The following is a 16,891-nucleotide window of genomic DNA, read 5'->3' as shown; positions in this document are numbered from 1 at the left end:
AACATTGTAGTCCAAACCAATGTTAAAAATTCTTTTGTTTCAATAAAGAAAATATTAACTTTTAACATTTGTTATAGTTAAAAGTTAATTTTTTTCCACTTTACATTTGAAAAATAATATTAGTTGTTATCAAATAGCTGTAAACATAAAAGTATTACCTTTTATGCCCTTTAGACACGATACACGATGCCTATGTATATGAAGGGTCTGATTGATAAAATCATATTCTTCTCTTGAACAAATTTTATAGTGGACGTAAAAAACCTCTAATTTCAATTAAAAGTTGTAAAACTTTCATTTTTCTTTTTGGAAAATTTATGTTTTGTGACTAAAGTTGATTCTTAAATGCAAATTTGCATGTTTAAAAGCCTTGTTTTATTGAAACCATAACTTTTCTTGTTTACTATAAAATTTGTGGAAGTGGAGAACTTAAGTTTTCCACTTGGGTCCTTCATATATGTATATTATGATGTGTGTAGGAAACTGAAAATCTGGACTGTTACAACCCCTTTGAAAACATGTATAATGTGTGTATACTTGTTTTAAATTATAAAATTATATGGGAAATAATAAATATCAGTACATCATATGGTTTGGTAATTAATAACTGTTCCAGTACAGCATATGGTTTCGTTGTGGATTTTGGAGGAAGTTACTTTGCAGTGAATGTTATCTGTCCAATGTCATTACATAATTATTTTTTAAAGTTTTAAAATATTTGTAGTAAGTAAATTAGATTTGTCTTCAAAGGTATGTATTTGAAGACAAATCTAATTTATTTACTAAAAATATTTTAAAACTTTAAAAATAATTATGTAATGACATTGGACTGGGACCAGTGGACTATTGTTCTAAGGTGACTCTACAACAAAGATAAGAGAATGAAGAAGGTATACAATTGTATGTTTAAAAGAAAATAATTAATGAAAAATGAAATAAAATACACAAAATGTAATTAGTATTATCTTAATATCAAATGTAAGATTCAGATTCTAGCTAAACCAACTTGAAATTAATAGTACACCTATATAAAAATGACATGCATAACAATAATGAAGTTTGATAGTAAAAAAAAAAATAATATTTTACATTATAAAATAACTGCCTAAAGTGATATTAAATTCATGAGATTTTAAGATCCATAGGCCCAAATCAAATCAAGACTGGATATAGATAAAGTAAAAATTTGCTAATAATTATAATAAATTAATAACATTATCTTTGTCATTGTTTCAGTTTCAATTTATTTATTTGCTTTAAATACATATCTAAAATTTATAAATTTTATACTTACACATTCATATTCAGTCTTTTTTATATTATTTCCACCATAATCCATTTACTTTTACATATAAATGTACTTATTTTTTCAGTAATTAGTTTCATCATTATGTTGAAATTTTACTCTAATATATGAAATAAATACCTTAATTCTTATGAAGTATTTAAATCTTGTTTATTTTTTTTTTATTTTCATAAAATTGAAAGCACAGACAGGCACCAATTTTTTTTTTTGTGAATAATTGACATTTTTGTGATTTAATTGTTTATAAATATGTTGAGTGATGGAAATAAATGTTAACATAATATCTGTTTGGTTATTTGAACTCTTAGTTGAGTGATACCCTATTAGTGAGTGAGTTCTTTTAGTTTAGTGTAGCATAAATTAGGCTTGGAGGCAAAATGCCACTTCTCTCCTCCTGTAATTACTCAACTCCTACTTGAGATAGAGTTGACATTGTATACAGTTGTTCACTTTTCACCATGGTAAGTCATCATCACATTTCTCATCTTATCTCACAATCACCATTAATTGCTCATTGTTTTTCTTTATTTTTACAAATCTAAGTTATCTGTTTTATGGTTTGCCAATTAAATTATCTTGTTGTTTTAAGTAGAACCGTCTCAAAATTGTTCTGTTTATTCTGATTTATTTATGTTAGCACTGCTTTAGTTTTTGTTGGATTTACAATCTCAGATTTCTTTCGGAAATGGATTTTTTGTTTATAGCTTAACTATATTTTTTATAGATTATAAATTAGTGTTTTTACTTATTTGACACCTACTGTTCCAATTGTTAACTTACCTAGAAATTTGCATTTTTTTATTCAATTAGTTTAGTTCATAATTATTTCTAGAAATTTGTGAAATATTTTAGCTATAAATTATTTAAGGTATTTTGCTACTATTTTCAATTTATATTGGTTCATGCTTTATCATTTTGAGATAATCAATAGGCTTATTTTACTTGCTGATACATCTTTATACTTGTTGTGAGTTTACTATCTTGCTTTTTAAAATAACTGAGAAAAATTGTAATGGAAATGGTAGGATTTAAAAAGTCCTTGAGTGATTTGGTAAGGATTCGCTAAACAGGTGTATTAATTTGATTTGAAGGTTTCGTTTGACATTGTTTTATTGTTCTCATTGTTTTTCTTTTTTCACATTACTATGGAGAAATCAGTTACATTGTTAGTAAAATGAGTCCAACTTAACCATTTTAAAATTACATGATTTTATTTTTTGCTAAAAATTTAAAATAATCAAAGAATCCTTAATAAAATGTTTAAATATTCCACTCAGTGCCCTATATTTTAATATATTAAATTACGTATTAAGAATTGAATTTACCTATTGTATTGTATTTAACTAAAACACCGTTATCTCTCATGCTTGTTAATGTATATTAATCGTCTTGTTCCAATATAAATTACTTAAAAATATGAAACCTTCAATTTCATGAAAAAAAAAAACTATAAGAAATAAATATAATCCATTTTAAGATTAAATTGTAAAATTTCTTACTAATCTACTTTTTTTATATTCCTGTCATTTTCAAAAAAGTGATTCCATCGTTATTAATATTCAATATTTTCACTTAAATTTTCTTCTTAAGTTTCTTATACGAATTAAAAATTGTAGTTTATATTTTTCATAAGAAATCAGATTTAACAAAACCAAGTATATGTTGAAGTGAAATATTTTATTATCCATAAAACTGAAAACTGAACTGTTAATTATCTCTATGCTTTTCACGTCTAATACATTGATATACAGTACATGTAAATGTGTAATTCAAAATATGTTTTAAGTATCTATTTTTTTTTTTTATTTCAAAACCCTATTGGGATCTTTTTGAATTTGGGACATCATCCATCTTTATCTAATCCAAACCTGTGCCTATTAGCACAATCAGCAGACATAACAGCATACAAAATATTGCATGGTAGAATTATATCCCTATGGGAATTTTTTCTGGTTTTAAGTTAAAGAGATGAGATGAGGATTTTTTAGAGTTTCTATGATAAAAATGTCTTGTATAATTGGTTTGTATGCTTTGCCAATATCTTAGAAGATTAATTAATTCTTAGAAAATTTTATTTATTATCAAATGTAACATCTAATTTTATGAAATATGTTATTTCTTAAATACAGAGGCTCTGTAACTTTATTTAAAACCTTTGTTTAGAACCTAGTGTTGAAAGTTTTTGTTTTTAACTGTAACACAACTTGTTATCCATGTCCAAATGAATTACCATACTAAAACTAACTCCAAAAGGAAACAATGTTAGTAGAAAAATAGTGTAAACAAAAATGGAGGGCCTAATAGTCAAGTACTGGGAGAGGTATTTGATTCTCTGTTTTACAGAATTCTTGAGGAAGTGTGGTAAGCAATGCCAGCAAATGCCTGATTTATCCCTCGACTATTATGTGGTGATAACTTTTATTAAGGTCATTTGGAGTAAGGAAGTGTTCTATGAAGTTACTTAAATAGGAATCACTGAAATAAATAGAAAATTGTGACACAAAATTCACTAATAATAACAAGAGATGCATAATTCCACTGCATTATAAGAATTTACTTAATTCATAAACTAAAAGACATATCGAGGTTCTTTGTTTCTTAAGGATTGGAATAAGAAGGAACCAAGAAGTTATTGTCAGAAATCATGAGCCTTGAGCTTATCAGACACCTCAAGCACGAAAGAAGGCTGAAAGGATATGTATATTAATATAGAAAGGCTCTATAAAAATATCTTCTTTTGTTATTTTCTTACATATAATTTTATTAATAAAAAGAATCTTATGAATATGGTCACTATAATAAGGTTAACTGTTTGTTAACTAACTGTTAAATATCTAATGCACTTAGTTTTTACTGGGATGACAATAAAAACTATTATTGTATAGAATAGTTATGTAATAAAATCTCCAAAATATATTACATTGTATGTTTATACACAAACTAAATTTGTGTATATTTATGGGTTATTAAATGCTGCCCAAATACATTGAGTTGCAACAATATACAGCATACCAATCAATCCATGATCGGACATATATACAATACATATATTCACATGATATAACAACAATTTTTTTCCCCTACCTTTTTCTTTTACAATCAATACTCGTCTACACACTAAACATAAATATTTTAATTTTTTTTTCTATTTAACAATTTCATTCTCCCTATTTCACTCTCTCAAACCTCCCCTTTCCAGTGATCCACTACCCACATTTAGTAGATCAGTTTCCAAAAAACAAATAAATTAATTAATTTAAAAAACTAATATATAAATTTAAAAAAAGAAAAAGTTTTTTTAGTTCTGGTCAAGCCCCTAAACAGAAGCCTCTCACGGTGAACTCTCTCTCTCCGAAGGTCTCACAGAATTTTTCTTTAAGGAAGACTCCATTTTTGAGGTCATTATTTCAAATCTCAGCCATGCCTCTGGTTTCTGAGAATGCCACAATATTAGCGTATCTTATGGATCTGTTGGTGTCAATGCAATAAATCTCATCGATCAATAAACTTCATCAGATCTTCATTGACCATGTGGTGCCTGTGTGTTATAAGGAGGGAGTTGTTGGGGCATTCTCCCAGCACATGGGCTGGTGTTTCAGACTCTCAGTATTTGCAACAGAGGAACCCAACTTCTTGCTACCACTGGCTCCTGTGACTCCACGCAGGGGTGCATAGTTAATGTTTAGTTTCATTCTGACTCCAAGTGTACCTGCTTCCCACACACATATCTATTAGCTTTTGAGGTCTCTTTAAAATGGCGAACACCAATACACCAATACCCAATACCCTGCCACCTGCAATAGGCCCATTCTCACAAAACGACTGCTGCAGAGCTCTTTGGTGGCCCTGATCCACACCCACTCTTTCGGCTTCGTGATTAAATATAGACTGGAATAAGGATTCCTGAACATTCGACAGCCGCTGGGCCATGGACTAATGCTGCAGAGGAGCCTCCCATTGGCAGCGGATCAGACCCAGTCCTCGATATCTCCTGGTTGCATATAACATCGCCGAAGAGGTGTTAGCAGGGACCTGATGGTGGCCTTGATTTTCCTGCGTATATTGGTATCAATACCTTCTAATATCGCAGGACATATCTTTTTAAGTAAGGTGCTTTTGTCATATGGATAACATCTGAATTCTCAAGGGAGAGCAGCTTCTTTGACTACAACTCTCCTTTGTCCTTAGTTATACCCACACTTATCTGCAGAAACCATAATATAGTCAGACCCATCTCCGCGAGCAGCCTCTAGACACTATTTATGATTCTTTCCACAGAACCCCTGTCCCACACTGTGATCGCCCGATCGTTCGTGAACCCTATGAGGACCACACTCTCTTGGTCACTTCTTAAGTTGTATCCAAATCCTGATCACAGAGCTCGTGGTATAAATGATCAATGTCTAAATTGAACAGCGAAGGGCCCGCTCTAAGGCACCCCTCACTAGACACTGATCTGGCTAGTCGTGTGGGTTCCTATATCCATTTTTACCCTGTTGGTATTTAGGAGAGCCACGATCACATTTGTGTGGTTAGGTGACACCCCTCTTGCCTCCAGCGAACTAAAGTATAGTAGAAGAATGATTGTGATACATTTTGCATTTCTACTGCAGTAAGAAAATACAAATAATTACAATTTTTATGTAAGACTAGAAACATATTTACTTGTTTATTGTACTACTGAATCAACAAATGGTGAACTATTTTATTACATATATTTGGATGATATACTACGTGAATTTAGTGAAGTCCCTTTATCATAGATTTGAACTTAGTGGATCTAGCTAATTTTTGGGGGGTCAAGTTTTCATTTCGTAGGACTGCCACAGAAATAAAAGTCGACCAGCCAGACCAGATTCTCAGGTTGCAAATGGATCTACCACAGACAGCCCATGAATCTAGCTATTGCTGAATCTACACAAAGTTTTAGTTATAAAATTAATAAAAGAAAAATAAATTTGATGACTCCTCATGATGATTCCATACAGGAAATAAATAAGTAACTTTTTGTGATAAAATCATTACTATGACAATTTTTAAAAATGTTTAAATATCCCAAATAAATATTTTTAATTAGCTGCTAATAAGTCTAGTGACTTAGTGGCTATGAAATTAATTTTAATTTACATTTTTCAATGTTAAATCGAACACAGTTACAAGAAAACCAAAATTTCACTTCATCTATATAGTAAAAAATTATTTTAATGATTTATTATTAGACCACTGTCAAATAAAAGCATGAGCCTCTTATTCTATATTTTGGTACTCATATTATTTAAAATGAATAATATCCTGTTTAGAAATTTTAGCCTATCTGATTACTTAAAAATTGATCTTACAAACAAATTATAAATCAATTAAGTTCTCAACTTCACTGTCTCTCCTAATAGTGTTACAACTATAGAATTATGATAATTAAAATATATTACTGAAATGTCTCCTAGACAATGAATGCTGTATTTTTCAATTAATGGTTTATTAATTGTATTATAAATTAGATAAAACCATTTTAAAATAATTATTTTCAAAATTGTTTTTTAACTAAAGTAAAGCTCATTAAATTAATATCAGTAATAATTTAAATTATTACTTCACAATAATTTTAATTGAATTGAAAAAACACAAGTTTTTCATTAAACAATTTCACTCTTCAGCATAATGAAACACTTCATTCTGAAATTCCTGGTAATAAATACTAAATGTTAAGTAAGAGGTATATTCAAGTACAGAAATTTTGATCCTCATGAAATTCAAATCCTGTCTTAAAAAGTATTTAGCTGCATTAAAAGACAGCCAGAATGTCCTTTTACTTTTAAACACAGATTTTCTTCTTGTCTATGTCATCATCAACCACCTGAAAAATAGAGATTTAAATTATAAGTAGTAATCAATTAATTATAATAGTTTTATACCAGTTTCATTTTAATATAAATTAATATCAATGGAAATAATGTATTATATCAAACTATTATATAGTATAAAATAATTGTAGATAAATTTCTAGTTTAAGGGTAAATATTGACTGATTCTCCTTTCCTATTGGTTGTCCATTCATGAAAAACCATTGAAAACCAGTAAGGCTTAAAAATTAATGCTCTTCAAGTTTGGTAAGAATTTATCTCTTTTCAGACTGCTAGTTTTTGTGAAAATATTTACTGGAAGAATTATGTAAAAACTAAAGAGCATATTTTTTTATCAATGAATAATATTAGTTTACTTCTACTCAGATTGTTTAAATTTTATTCCAAAACATTTATATCTCAAGGTACTCTCATTAGTTCCTGTGAAAGCAATAAAATGTTCTGCTGAAATGTGATTGTCCTCACTTATACGATTAAAAATGGCTCCACATACTTTGTTCTTTGTTTTGTCTAAATTTTGATAAAACTTTTTTTATGTCTAGACTATAAAATATTGTCATATCTAGGAGGCTATAATTTTAGGATCCTGCATTGTACATCCCAGGAGAAAAATGTAAAACTATTTTTAAAATACCTCAAAAGGGTATGGCTGCCCAAATTATCAGCAAAAAATGATGTATATATATATATATATATATATATATATATATATATAGAGAGAGAGAGAGAGAGAGAGAGAGAGATAAAATATATCTATATATTTCTTCATATTATACACTCTACTCCTGTGATCTTACTTTTTATACAATTTTCAGAAATTTTTATATAAAAACACAAATGGACATTTCAGAGCATTGCTCAGTCTTTAGGATTCTCTACAAATTTTTAACATTGAAAACAGTAAATAATAAATATATAGGGCACATATTTTTTAACTTATCATTAATTAAAAAATAGTGTACATTACCTGGGACATACACATTTTACTACATTTCAGATTCTAGGTGCTCCCTGTATTCGTATACACAATATATTTCATCAGTGTTCTGAAAACAATATCCTAAAATAAAAGGGAATACTTAACAAGACAACTTTGTGGCACTGAATACAAAAGAATTGAACTATGGCCTGCTTTTGTGGCCCTGAATACAAAGGATTTGAACTATGTCCTAATCCTTATTATGTTTTCCTTATATGTAGTATTTTAGTGTAAGTAAATATATGTAGTATTTTCCTGAGCCTTTTTACAACATATTTATCAGCTCTAGCTCTGTTTTACACATAGATACATATATGTATGGTTTTGATATATGTATAGATGGAGTACCCCTGTCCACCTAAGTTCATAAATTATATAGTTGTTCATTTAATTGTACTATCCATTATTCAAATAGTATAACTGTTTTTACTTGTACTCTATAGTTAAGATTGTATTATTTATTCTATTAAAGTGTAAGTGGAAATAAAAATAAATATATGCTTTATCCCAGCATTTTAATTAAAAATAGAATATTACACGTTGTTCATGTGTGAAATTAAACATTAAAGAGTGATCACAAAAAACTTTTTTTATACAATAGAGAGATTTTTATTTTATTGAAAATTAGAAATAACCTGTTTCTTCGGTTTGAGCTCAAATCCAACTGAAACCTAAATCTTAGCTTGGATTTTGAGAAAACAGCTCTATCACCAAATTACTTTTATACTGGTAAAAAAAACAACTGTTATGTATATTTTAATTTGAATATTTTAATGTGTTTTTTCCCACTTGGCAACAGGGACACTTTGGTACTGAATTAATGTTTCTATCTTCATCATAACTACAGGTATAAGATGAAATGTGTATTGCTAATGTCAACTTCCGATTTTTTCTGTGGCTCCTGTGGTGATTTGGTCCCTATTATTGAAATGTGGTCAACATTTATGGCCAAGGTTCACCTAAAAAGTTTGATCAAAATCTAAGTGACACATTTGGATATTCACCTTGTTAGTAAAAAATGTGATATTTTTGTGGGACTAGTAGTTTATCTGATTGTTAATAACAAACAACGTTGATAGTAAGTCTTATTTAATTTGCCTTGCAATATTAACTGTTGCGAACTTTTCAATTTGGCTATGATATAAATATATCAACCTCAATCGATTGTTTTTGGTTCGATAGTGAAATAAGAGGAAGTAGTTTGTTCCAGGAGGAGGGGCGAGAGTGTGGCCGCTTAGACCGGCGGAATTCTATCTCCCTCCCAGCTGGGCTGGACTCCATGGAACCCATAGAGTATACACCGCAGGTAATTCTATTAATTAATAATATAATCTTTATTTTAAATGTAGTTTTAACTTTTAATTTTCAATGAAAAATGGTTGACAGTTATTTGTTATTAGTTGAGCTCAATGTTACGAACGAACAACCCAATCTTTGGTCTCCCTCAGATTATTTTACTAAAATATTTTAACTGTTTATACTTTTTACCAAACCATGAAAAAGAAATGCACAACTTTCGTTTTCAGTTTAAGTTTTCGAAGAAAGGGAATAAAGGTTAATGAAAAAGTAAAATCGGAGAAAATATTCTGTTTTTTGATTAAATGAAAATCTGAATTTTTAATATTCAAATTTGTATTGATAGGTAGTTATGATGACCGTAGTTGATTGTTCTATGCGTTATGCAGTCAGAAGTTTTTAAACAACAGAAAATATATTTATCAACATGATATCTACGTAAACTGTTGGCTTTATTGGAATACTTTGGGGACTATTAAACATATTGTTGTTTTACTTTGGTAGTGGCACTAATTTAAAAAAAATAATTATTTTCTATTGATTGTATTCCAAAGAGAATATCCTAGGCTGGGGTTACTTTGGGGCAGTAGAGGAGGGAGTAATTTTCAGAAAGTAAATCCAAATGACGGCACAGTCTTTAGAATACGTCCAATACAAAATAAAAAACAAATTAAGTTGTGCCTCTATCTAATCGCCAGCTATTTCCAAGCATTTGCTTATTGTTAACAGAAATCACTATTTTTTTAATGGACAATAGTCTGGTTCAAATTATCCAGCTAGCAGTGTTAAAATTTAATCGTTAGTAATTTTTTTGTATTTTCTAAATTAGAAAATGTTGAAAGGTCATAGAGAATGTCAGGATCCTAAAATTATCAATTTAATTGTAACAATAATAATGCTCTAAAATATGGCAATGTAGTGGAACAGATTGTTGTTTTTGTTACAATTTTTATTGTTCATCATTCCTTTTTTTGTTTCATTATTGAGTTATGCATTTATAATATATTTGAAATTTTGCACTGAACTATAGAATCTATAATTTATTAATTTCTACTAAAAATATTTTTCTCTTTAAATTTGATATGACAACTTGTTTAATTTTAATGATTAATCGTTTTTTTATACTATACTTAATAGTTTATTATCCATAATTATTCTTTCACAAGCTATGTAACTAAGCAATAGAAATAGTATTGGTAATTTAGCTCATTGGTGGATTCAGGAATTTTCGGAAGAGGGCGCACCTGTGAACTTTGTTAATTCCATACTACTCGGAAATTTCAATCCAAAATCATGTAGTTTTAATGGACAATAGTCTGGTTCAAATTATCTGGTAAGCTGTACTCAAGTTTAATCTATAGTTAATTGTTTATATTTTCTAGAATAGAAAATGGCGGAAGGTTGAGGGTGCAAGGATTTAACGGAAGGATACCGTAAATTAACAGATACAATTTTATTTTTGAATTAACGACATAATAATAAATGGGCCTAGTGTAATTATATTTATCACAAAGAGATTTTCATAGCCCCAATATTAAAAATCATGAAACTTTTCGGAAGACATAAGATTGACCTAGATTTTTCAATTTAGTGACTGACCTACGATAATCTTAAGTGGGGGTTGTCCACTTTTCGATATTTTAAGTGAGAATGAAGGAATAGTAGTGCTAAATGTGTCCGTAGCAATATTTTATGATTTCCCTTTACACTTATTGAATTAAACAAAACTATATAACATTCATTGGAAAGTATACCTACCTGGAAAGGCCGCGGCACACAAGTCATATACTTCTTTGGTAGTTTTTCTACCATTGGTGATTCTCCAGTATCTAAATCTATAGCAGTGGGTCCCGACCCATAGAAGTCTCAACCATCTGCAGCCGCATTCCATTGCAATAAAGAAAATTATTATTATTGTGAAATTTCAACATTCGAGGTAGTTAAGTGAAAAGTTCAAATCTAAGAGAACTGACAAAATTGATATGTTGCATGATATAATTGGGAAAATTATAATATTTTAATACAGTTTGGAATTTCAGTGAAAATTGTTGAAAAAATTAAGATTTTGTCCCATCTTATAAATCTTTTTAGCAACTCCCTGGGGTTTGAAAAAATACTCTTGTTTAAAAGCGTTGATTTATGACTGAGAACTAATTTGTTCAGTTTTACTGTAACGGTCTTAGATATTTGGTGGTCTCCTTTAAAAAAATTAATTAGGTAATTTCTGCAATTCATGTGTCTTTACCTCATACACTTTGTAGTTCCCAACAAATGGCGGGGACCCCTCCAGGTAAGCTCTAATGGTGTTGTTCCGGGTTTTCTGGTTCTAAGAATATTGGTATAAAAAAGAAATAATATTTGAAGAAACAACTTCATATAACTAAAATAAAGTATCTGATTTAAGATTGTGTTGCGAGGGAAAGGGGGACTATCAAATTTTATAAAGCCAAACCTATTATATCAGATTTATAATAGAGAATTAGGAAAATCAGGCAACTATCAGAGATGGAGCCAATTTGAAACCCAAAAAATTAATTTTTGTATTCGCAATTTGTGCAATTATTCAGATTTTAAGTTATTGTAGATAGAGATAAAATTGAAATAACAAGGTTTATAAAGATTGGGAAAAATATTATTAAAATTACCTATAAATTAACAATTAAATATGTATATACATACATACTTAAAGGAAATAAATTTTCTTTGGAAGATATCGTTTCTTTTTCATTGAAAAATTACCTTATACCTTTTCATGAGTTTCCGTTTGTCTTATGGGATTTCCTTCCAAGACTGTAAGTTTCTGTTCCATTACATGGAAGGCTCGAGGCAGAGATTTAAGTAAGGCGGGTAACATAAGTGTCAATAATGCCAAGACAATAATACCTTAGTTTATCGGACGGCAGGAAACCTTGCAAAACCTAAAGTGAAAAAATAAATTTATTAACAAATAATTATTTAGGCTTTTGGAAAAATCAATAAATTTAATATTGTATATGTTTAATTTAGTCATATAAGTAAGGCTGCCATGGAGGGCGATAATGGAGGGTTTTACGCCGTTTTTCAATTTCAGGCGTTTTTTAAATATTGCTCGATTTAAATATCTTAAAGTTTCCTCTTCCCGTTCTAAGCTAATATTTCAAAAGTTATATAGGACCATAGCTCCCCGGGGGTCTTAGCGGGACGGGTCCGGCGGGGAAGGATTGCCTTTATTTTGTGTTATGATCTCCTCTTGTGAGTTTGTGTTATGTCGTACATCGACCAACCTACTCGCTATAATTCTCTGTTTGAAAAGTCATATAAGTAAGGCTACCATGGAGGGCGGGAGTGGAGGGTTTTACACCGATTTACCACTCCACGTTATAATCTATTATATTATAATACTTTAATAATATATTTAAATATAAAATAATAAAATCTCAATTATGCAGACTTCAAGGGCCTCATACTTATCCTTGATATTATTATTTTTAAGAAATAAAAAAGCGGTCAAAAAATCAAAAGGTTTTGGCTCTGTTACTCCTAAATACTAAGTATTATGTATTTTGATCCCTCTTGACTGTTGGGTAACAAGCAGGATAAAACCTGAATACTTTTTGGCATTTAAGTGGTAAAATAAGTAGAAAAACTGTCAAAATGAAAATTAAACATTAACAATAAAGTAAAATTCTGGCGTTCCGTTCTTGAACCAATTTTTTTCCAGAAAAAAAATCGACAAAATCTGATTACAGTAGGTGATTTGTTGACTGTCAAAGAGTACGTTAGAAACTTTAAACGGATCATTCGATTTTGCCTTATTCCGAGACAAATGCACACAATAATTGAATTCATACTGAAATCTTTAAATAAAACTGCATTAATTCTTTATAAAAATCACTTATACAGAGATTAAATATTCTTCAACTTTATATAATCAAGTATTTCCTCGGACTTCGGGTCAGCTCGGACTTGCCACTTTCGAAATATAGGTGTGTAAAGAAAAGTACTTTATAAGATTGATACTAGACCTTTTAATTAATACTTTATTATTAGATCTAGATTAATAAAAATGTATATGCTCGTTTGTTACTTATCTAAGTATTGTTTACGTGTAAGATAATTAAATTATCTAAAAAAATAAGTAAATATTTTTTGATAGACTGTTGCTGTTTGAATGGTGATTAGGTTCCCTACAAAATGAAAAAAACAACGTTGAAGTTGGACTATTATTAGCAAAGACATACAATATTCAACTTTTCACCCATATTTTTATGTTTTGTAAAATTATGCCAGATTCTCCTAGGATTTTATATGACTTGCAGATTAAACCACCCTCCCCAGAATATTATAAATGCTCTTTTAAAAGATAATTAATTGGCTACATTGACCCTTTCACTGAAACCGAAAGTCACTAGATAAACCATATAATAAATAATTAATTAAAAAAAGTATTATATTCTGTAATTTTTTTTTCAACTAAAAATATTGGAAATATATCCCCGAGATTCGCTCCAATGTGCCTTAGGAACAGAGACAAAAATTATTTTAAATATTTCTGATATTTCTATATGATTTCTGATTTTTTAATATTATTATTATGTTCCGCCATTGATGTGTATAGATTTCAAGATCATTATCAACAAATACATTTGTTTCTTTGCGCGGAATGAGGAAAGAATATTGCTGATTGTATTCAATGAATTTAAATATATAAAAAATTACAAAAAACAAAACAAAATATTCTGGCGGTAAAGTAGGCCGACACATTTTTTTTTTCCAAAAAGGGAGCATTTTTATATAAATAAAAATTAAAAATTTTTGAACTTGAATTATAAGATTTTTTTTCTCCGATGTCCGTTATTCACGTAAACATTCATTTCTCCTTTATTTTATCCAAATCCCACATTAACTACAACTATGAAAAAGCAGAATTTCCCCAACCCATACTGACACCTTTATAATGCTTTTATAAAGAAAAAAAAATTTTTTTTGGTTAAATGTAACACATTTGTTTTTTTATATCTCCGGTTTTAATTTGTTTGTCTAGGACCTGCATGTGCCATTTTTGTGTTTTTAGGTCCTTTGAGCACTCTTAAATTTCTTAGATTGATATAGTCTTGTGGAAGTTGTAAGGCATGAAATTCGCATTTCTTTATTTAAGGGGATATCAACTTTGTCCCCTCCCCCCCCAAAAAAAAAATAAATAAATAAAATTATTTTCCCAACTTCGATAGGCTAGTCGGTATAAATTGTTTCAATATTGTACTTATATTATTTTGATGTTTTTTTTTTCATGAATCACAGGCCTATTCGTTGATGAAACAATTATCTCAATATTAAAAGTCAAAACATTGACAAAATAAAAATTATTTTTCGTGCAGTTACCCCAAAACGTATAATTTCCTGCAATATGAAACCCGTGTCCGTTGAGGGTCTCTTCTGTCTAGATTTAGTTGAAGTTGAAGCCAGGAAACAAAAGATCCAATTGCACAAAAATTTTGTCCTTAGTAATAAACTATATCAGAATATATAAGCTAAATTATGTAATATATAAAATAGAGTTTTCTCTGTAATTTCTGCTGTTTAAATAAGTTCTCAAATTTTTCATTTTGGGGGCGTTTAAGGTTTGGGAATGACAGCTCCATCTGCCTTTTTTTTTTCTTTATAATAACATCACTGTCACATGTTTATAGAATAAGGGCAAGTTAAAGACACTAAGGAAGCACGTTGGTATTTCAATGTCAGTTCGAACAGCAATCATAAGCGGGAAGATGTTATTAGAACATGCTTTATCTTCTCACTTGGGATAGGTTTCCTCCAAGTTATGGACTTTTCTCCATCAGTTTCAAATAGAACTAATAGCAAGGAAAAGTTTATGAGTTATTCAGAAGATAAGAGTAATTTAATAAAATTACTTAAGATACAAATGTATTGTTTTGTTTTTCTTTGCCGGAAATATTTTTTCAAAGGGTCCAAACATTTATGGATTATTGAGTTAGTTGTTTGATTAAAAAAGTCACTTTTTGGTGGCTGTTTCATTTGATACAAATAGTCTGACAAATGTCTTCTTTTTAAGCAAAAGCTAAGAAAGGCTGGGATATCTACAATAAGCCTGTGCAAAATTAAAGGTTTGAGATGATAAAATCCAAAACTGTGTTGAGTTGACGTGGAATAAACTATTCCTAAATTATTTCGTGGAAGACACTCGTGGGACGCCGGTTGGGAACCATTGCTCTTGCCATTTGAATTTCACTGCCCCTCAACCTTTATTGTAACTTATTAGCAGCAAGGATAAGTTTTTCAATGATAGTCTTTCTGATACTGTACTATTAGTTTATTAAATAAAGTTACCATAGCTTAACCATGAAAATCTAGGTTTGATCTCTTTGGATTAAAAGTCGATGTTCCAGAGCAATGGTGGAAAAAAAATATTGATTCCAAACACGTAGGAAATTTATTCTTATTTAATTTATCACAGATTAAATTTTATTAAATATAATAGGGGGTTCTCATAGATCTAATTTAAAATTTAAACAATTTTTGAACTCGGGTTATCGTAAAGGACAAAAGCATTGGAGAATGCAATTTACCAAACGAATCCGTCAAAATGAACAAAAATAAAAATCTTCCTGCCGATGTAAAAACTTAGTTTTAACGATGGGACTTAGTCTAAATAATAATATTATGTTATAAAAAAAAGTCATCAATTATAATAAAATATATTCATGTTGGCTCAAAATTTTTTATTAATTCATTTTAAATATCCAACGTTTCGTCTAACCTCGCCATTATCTAGGACATTAAATTAAATAACAGCTTTTATTACAAACTTATTATTAACAATTTTAAAACCATTATTGATCATAAATTTGTATACCTTAATTTTAATTTCACCATATTAATCATTAACAAATTGTTGCAGGTTGTTCTAATATAATATAGTTAAATTAGCCTACAAATCACAAATCAATAAGGGAAATCGTATTTATCTATTCATTAATTTGCTCTGTTTTCTGCTGAATTACCTATATTTATTACTATTTTTAAATATAAATTATATTATAATTAAAGCTTCTCTCTTTCATGGAACTTAAACCTTTTGAATTAATTATTTATATGAATCTACCATTTATTTAACCTACCTCACAACCAGATTAGGTATCTATCATTTTTTTCTTAACTTTTGGTCTATTTTCTTATTTATTTTATTATTAAAGCTGTAATTTAGTTATAAATAATTATCTAAAATTCAACCATATTGATCACAAATTTACTAATCTCGAACGAGATATAAAAATAAATATATAAAAAAATCATATTATTTTACTTTGTAGTTGGATGTTTGATATTGGATGATTGAATTATTGAAGATGTTAATTATTATTTGTGTAGGTTTGATGAAAGTTTTTTATATGGTCTGTTTAAATAATAAACAGCGATATTGTCATTTATTCAGTTGTTTAGTCATTATAA

The 16,891-nt window shown here is 29.0% G+C and overlaps 1 protein-coding gene across 2 annotated transcripts in view; it reads left to right on the top strand.

The window, feature by feature from the left end:
• Nucleotides 1-1,663: 1,663 nt before the first annotated feature.
• The window catches only part of LOC106690793 (myogenesis-regulating glycosidase), a 79,583-nt gene continuing 64,355 nt past the window's right edge, over nt 1,664-16,891 (top strand). Inside the window, exons 1-2 of one of the 2 annotated variants that reach the window (XM_014436373.2) lie at nt 1,664-1,767; nt 9,357-9,452. In XM_014436373.2, the coding sequence (XP_014291859.1) occupies nt 1,765-1,767; nt 9,357-9,452 (99 nt within the window). In that variant the 5' untranslated portion in view covers nt 1,664-1,764. The remainder of the gene's footprint in view (nt 1,768-9,356; nt 9,453-16,891) is intronic. The other variant, XM_067046527.1, reaches the window with a different exon arrangement.

This window comes from Halyomorpha halys, unplaced genomic scaffold, assembly GCF_000696795.3.
Source record: "Halyomorpha halys isolate HHAL.00 unplaced genomic scaffold, Hhal_1.1 Scaffold51.1, whole genome shotgun sequence".
In the NCBI taxonomy this organism is placed as follows: domain Eukaryota; kingdom Metazoa; phylum Arthropoda; class Insecta; order Hemiptera; family Pentatomidae; genus Halyomorpha; species Halyomorpha halys.
Note: the sequence above shows the minus strand (reverse complement) of the source record. Positions and strands in the feature narration are given on the sequence as shown.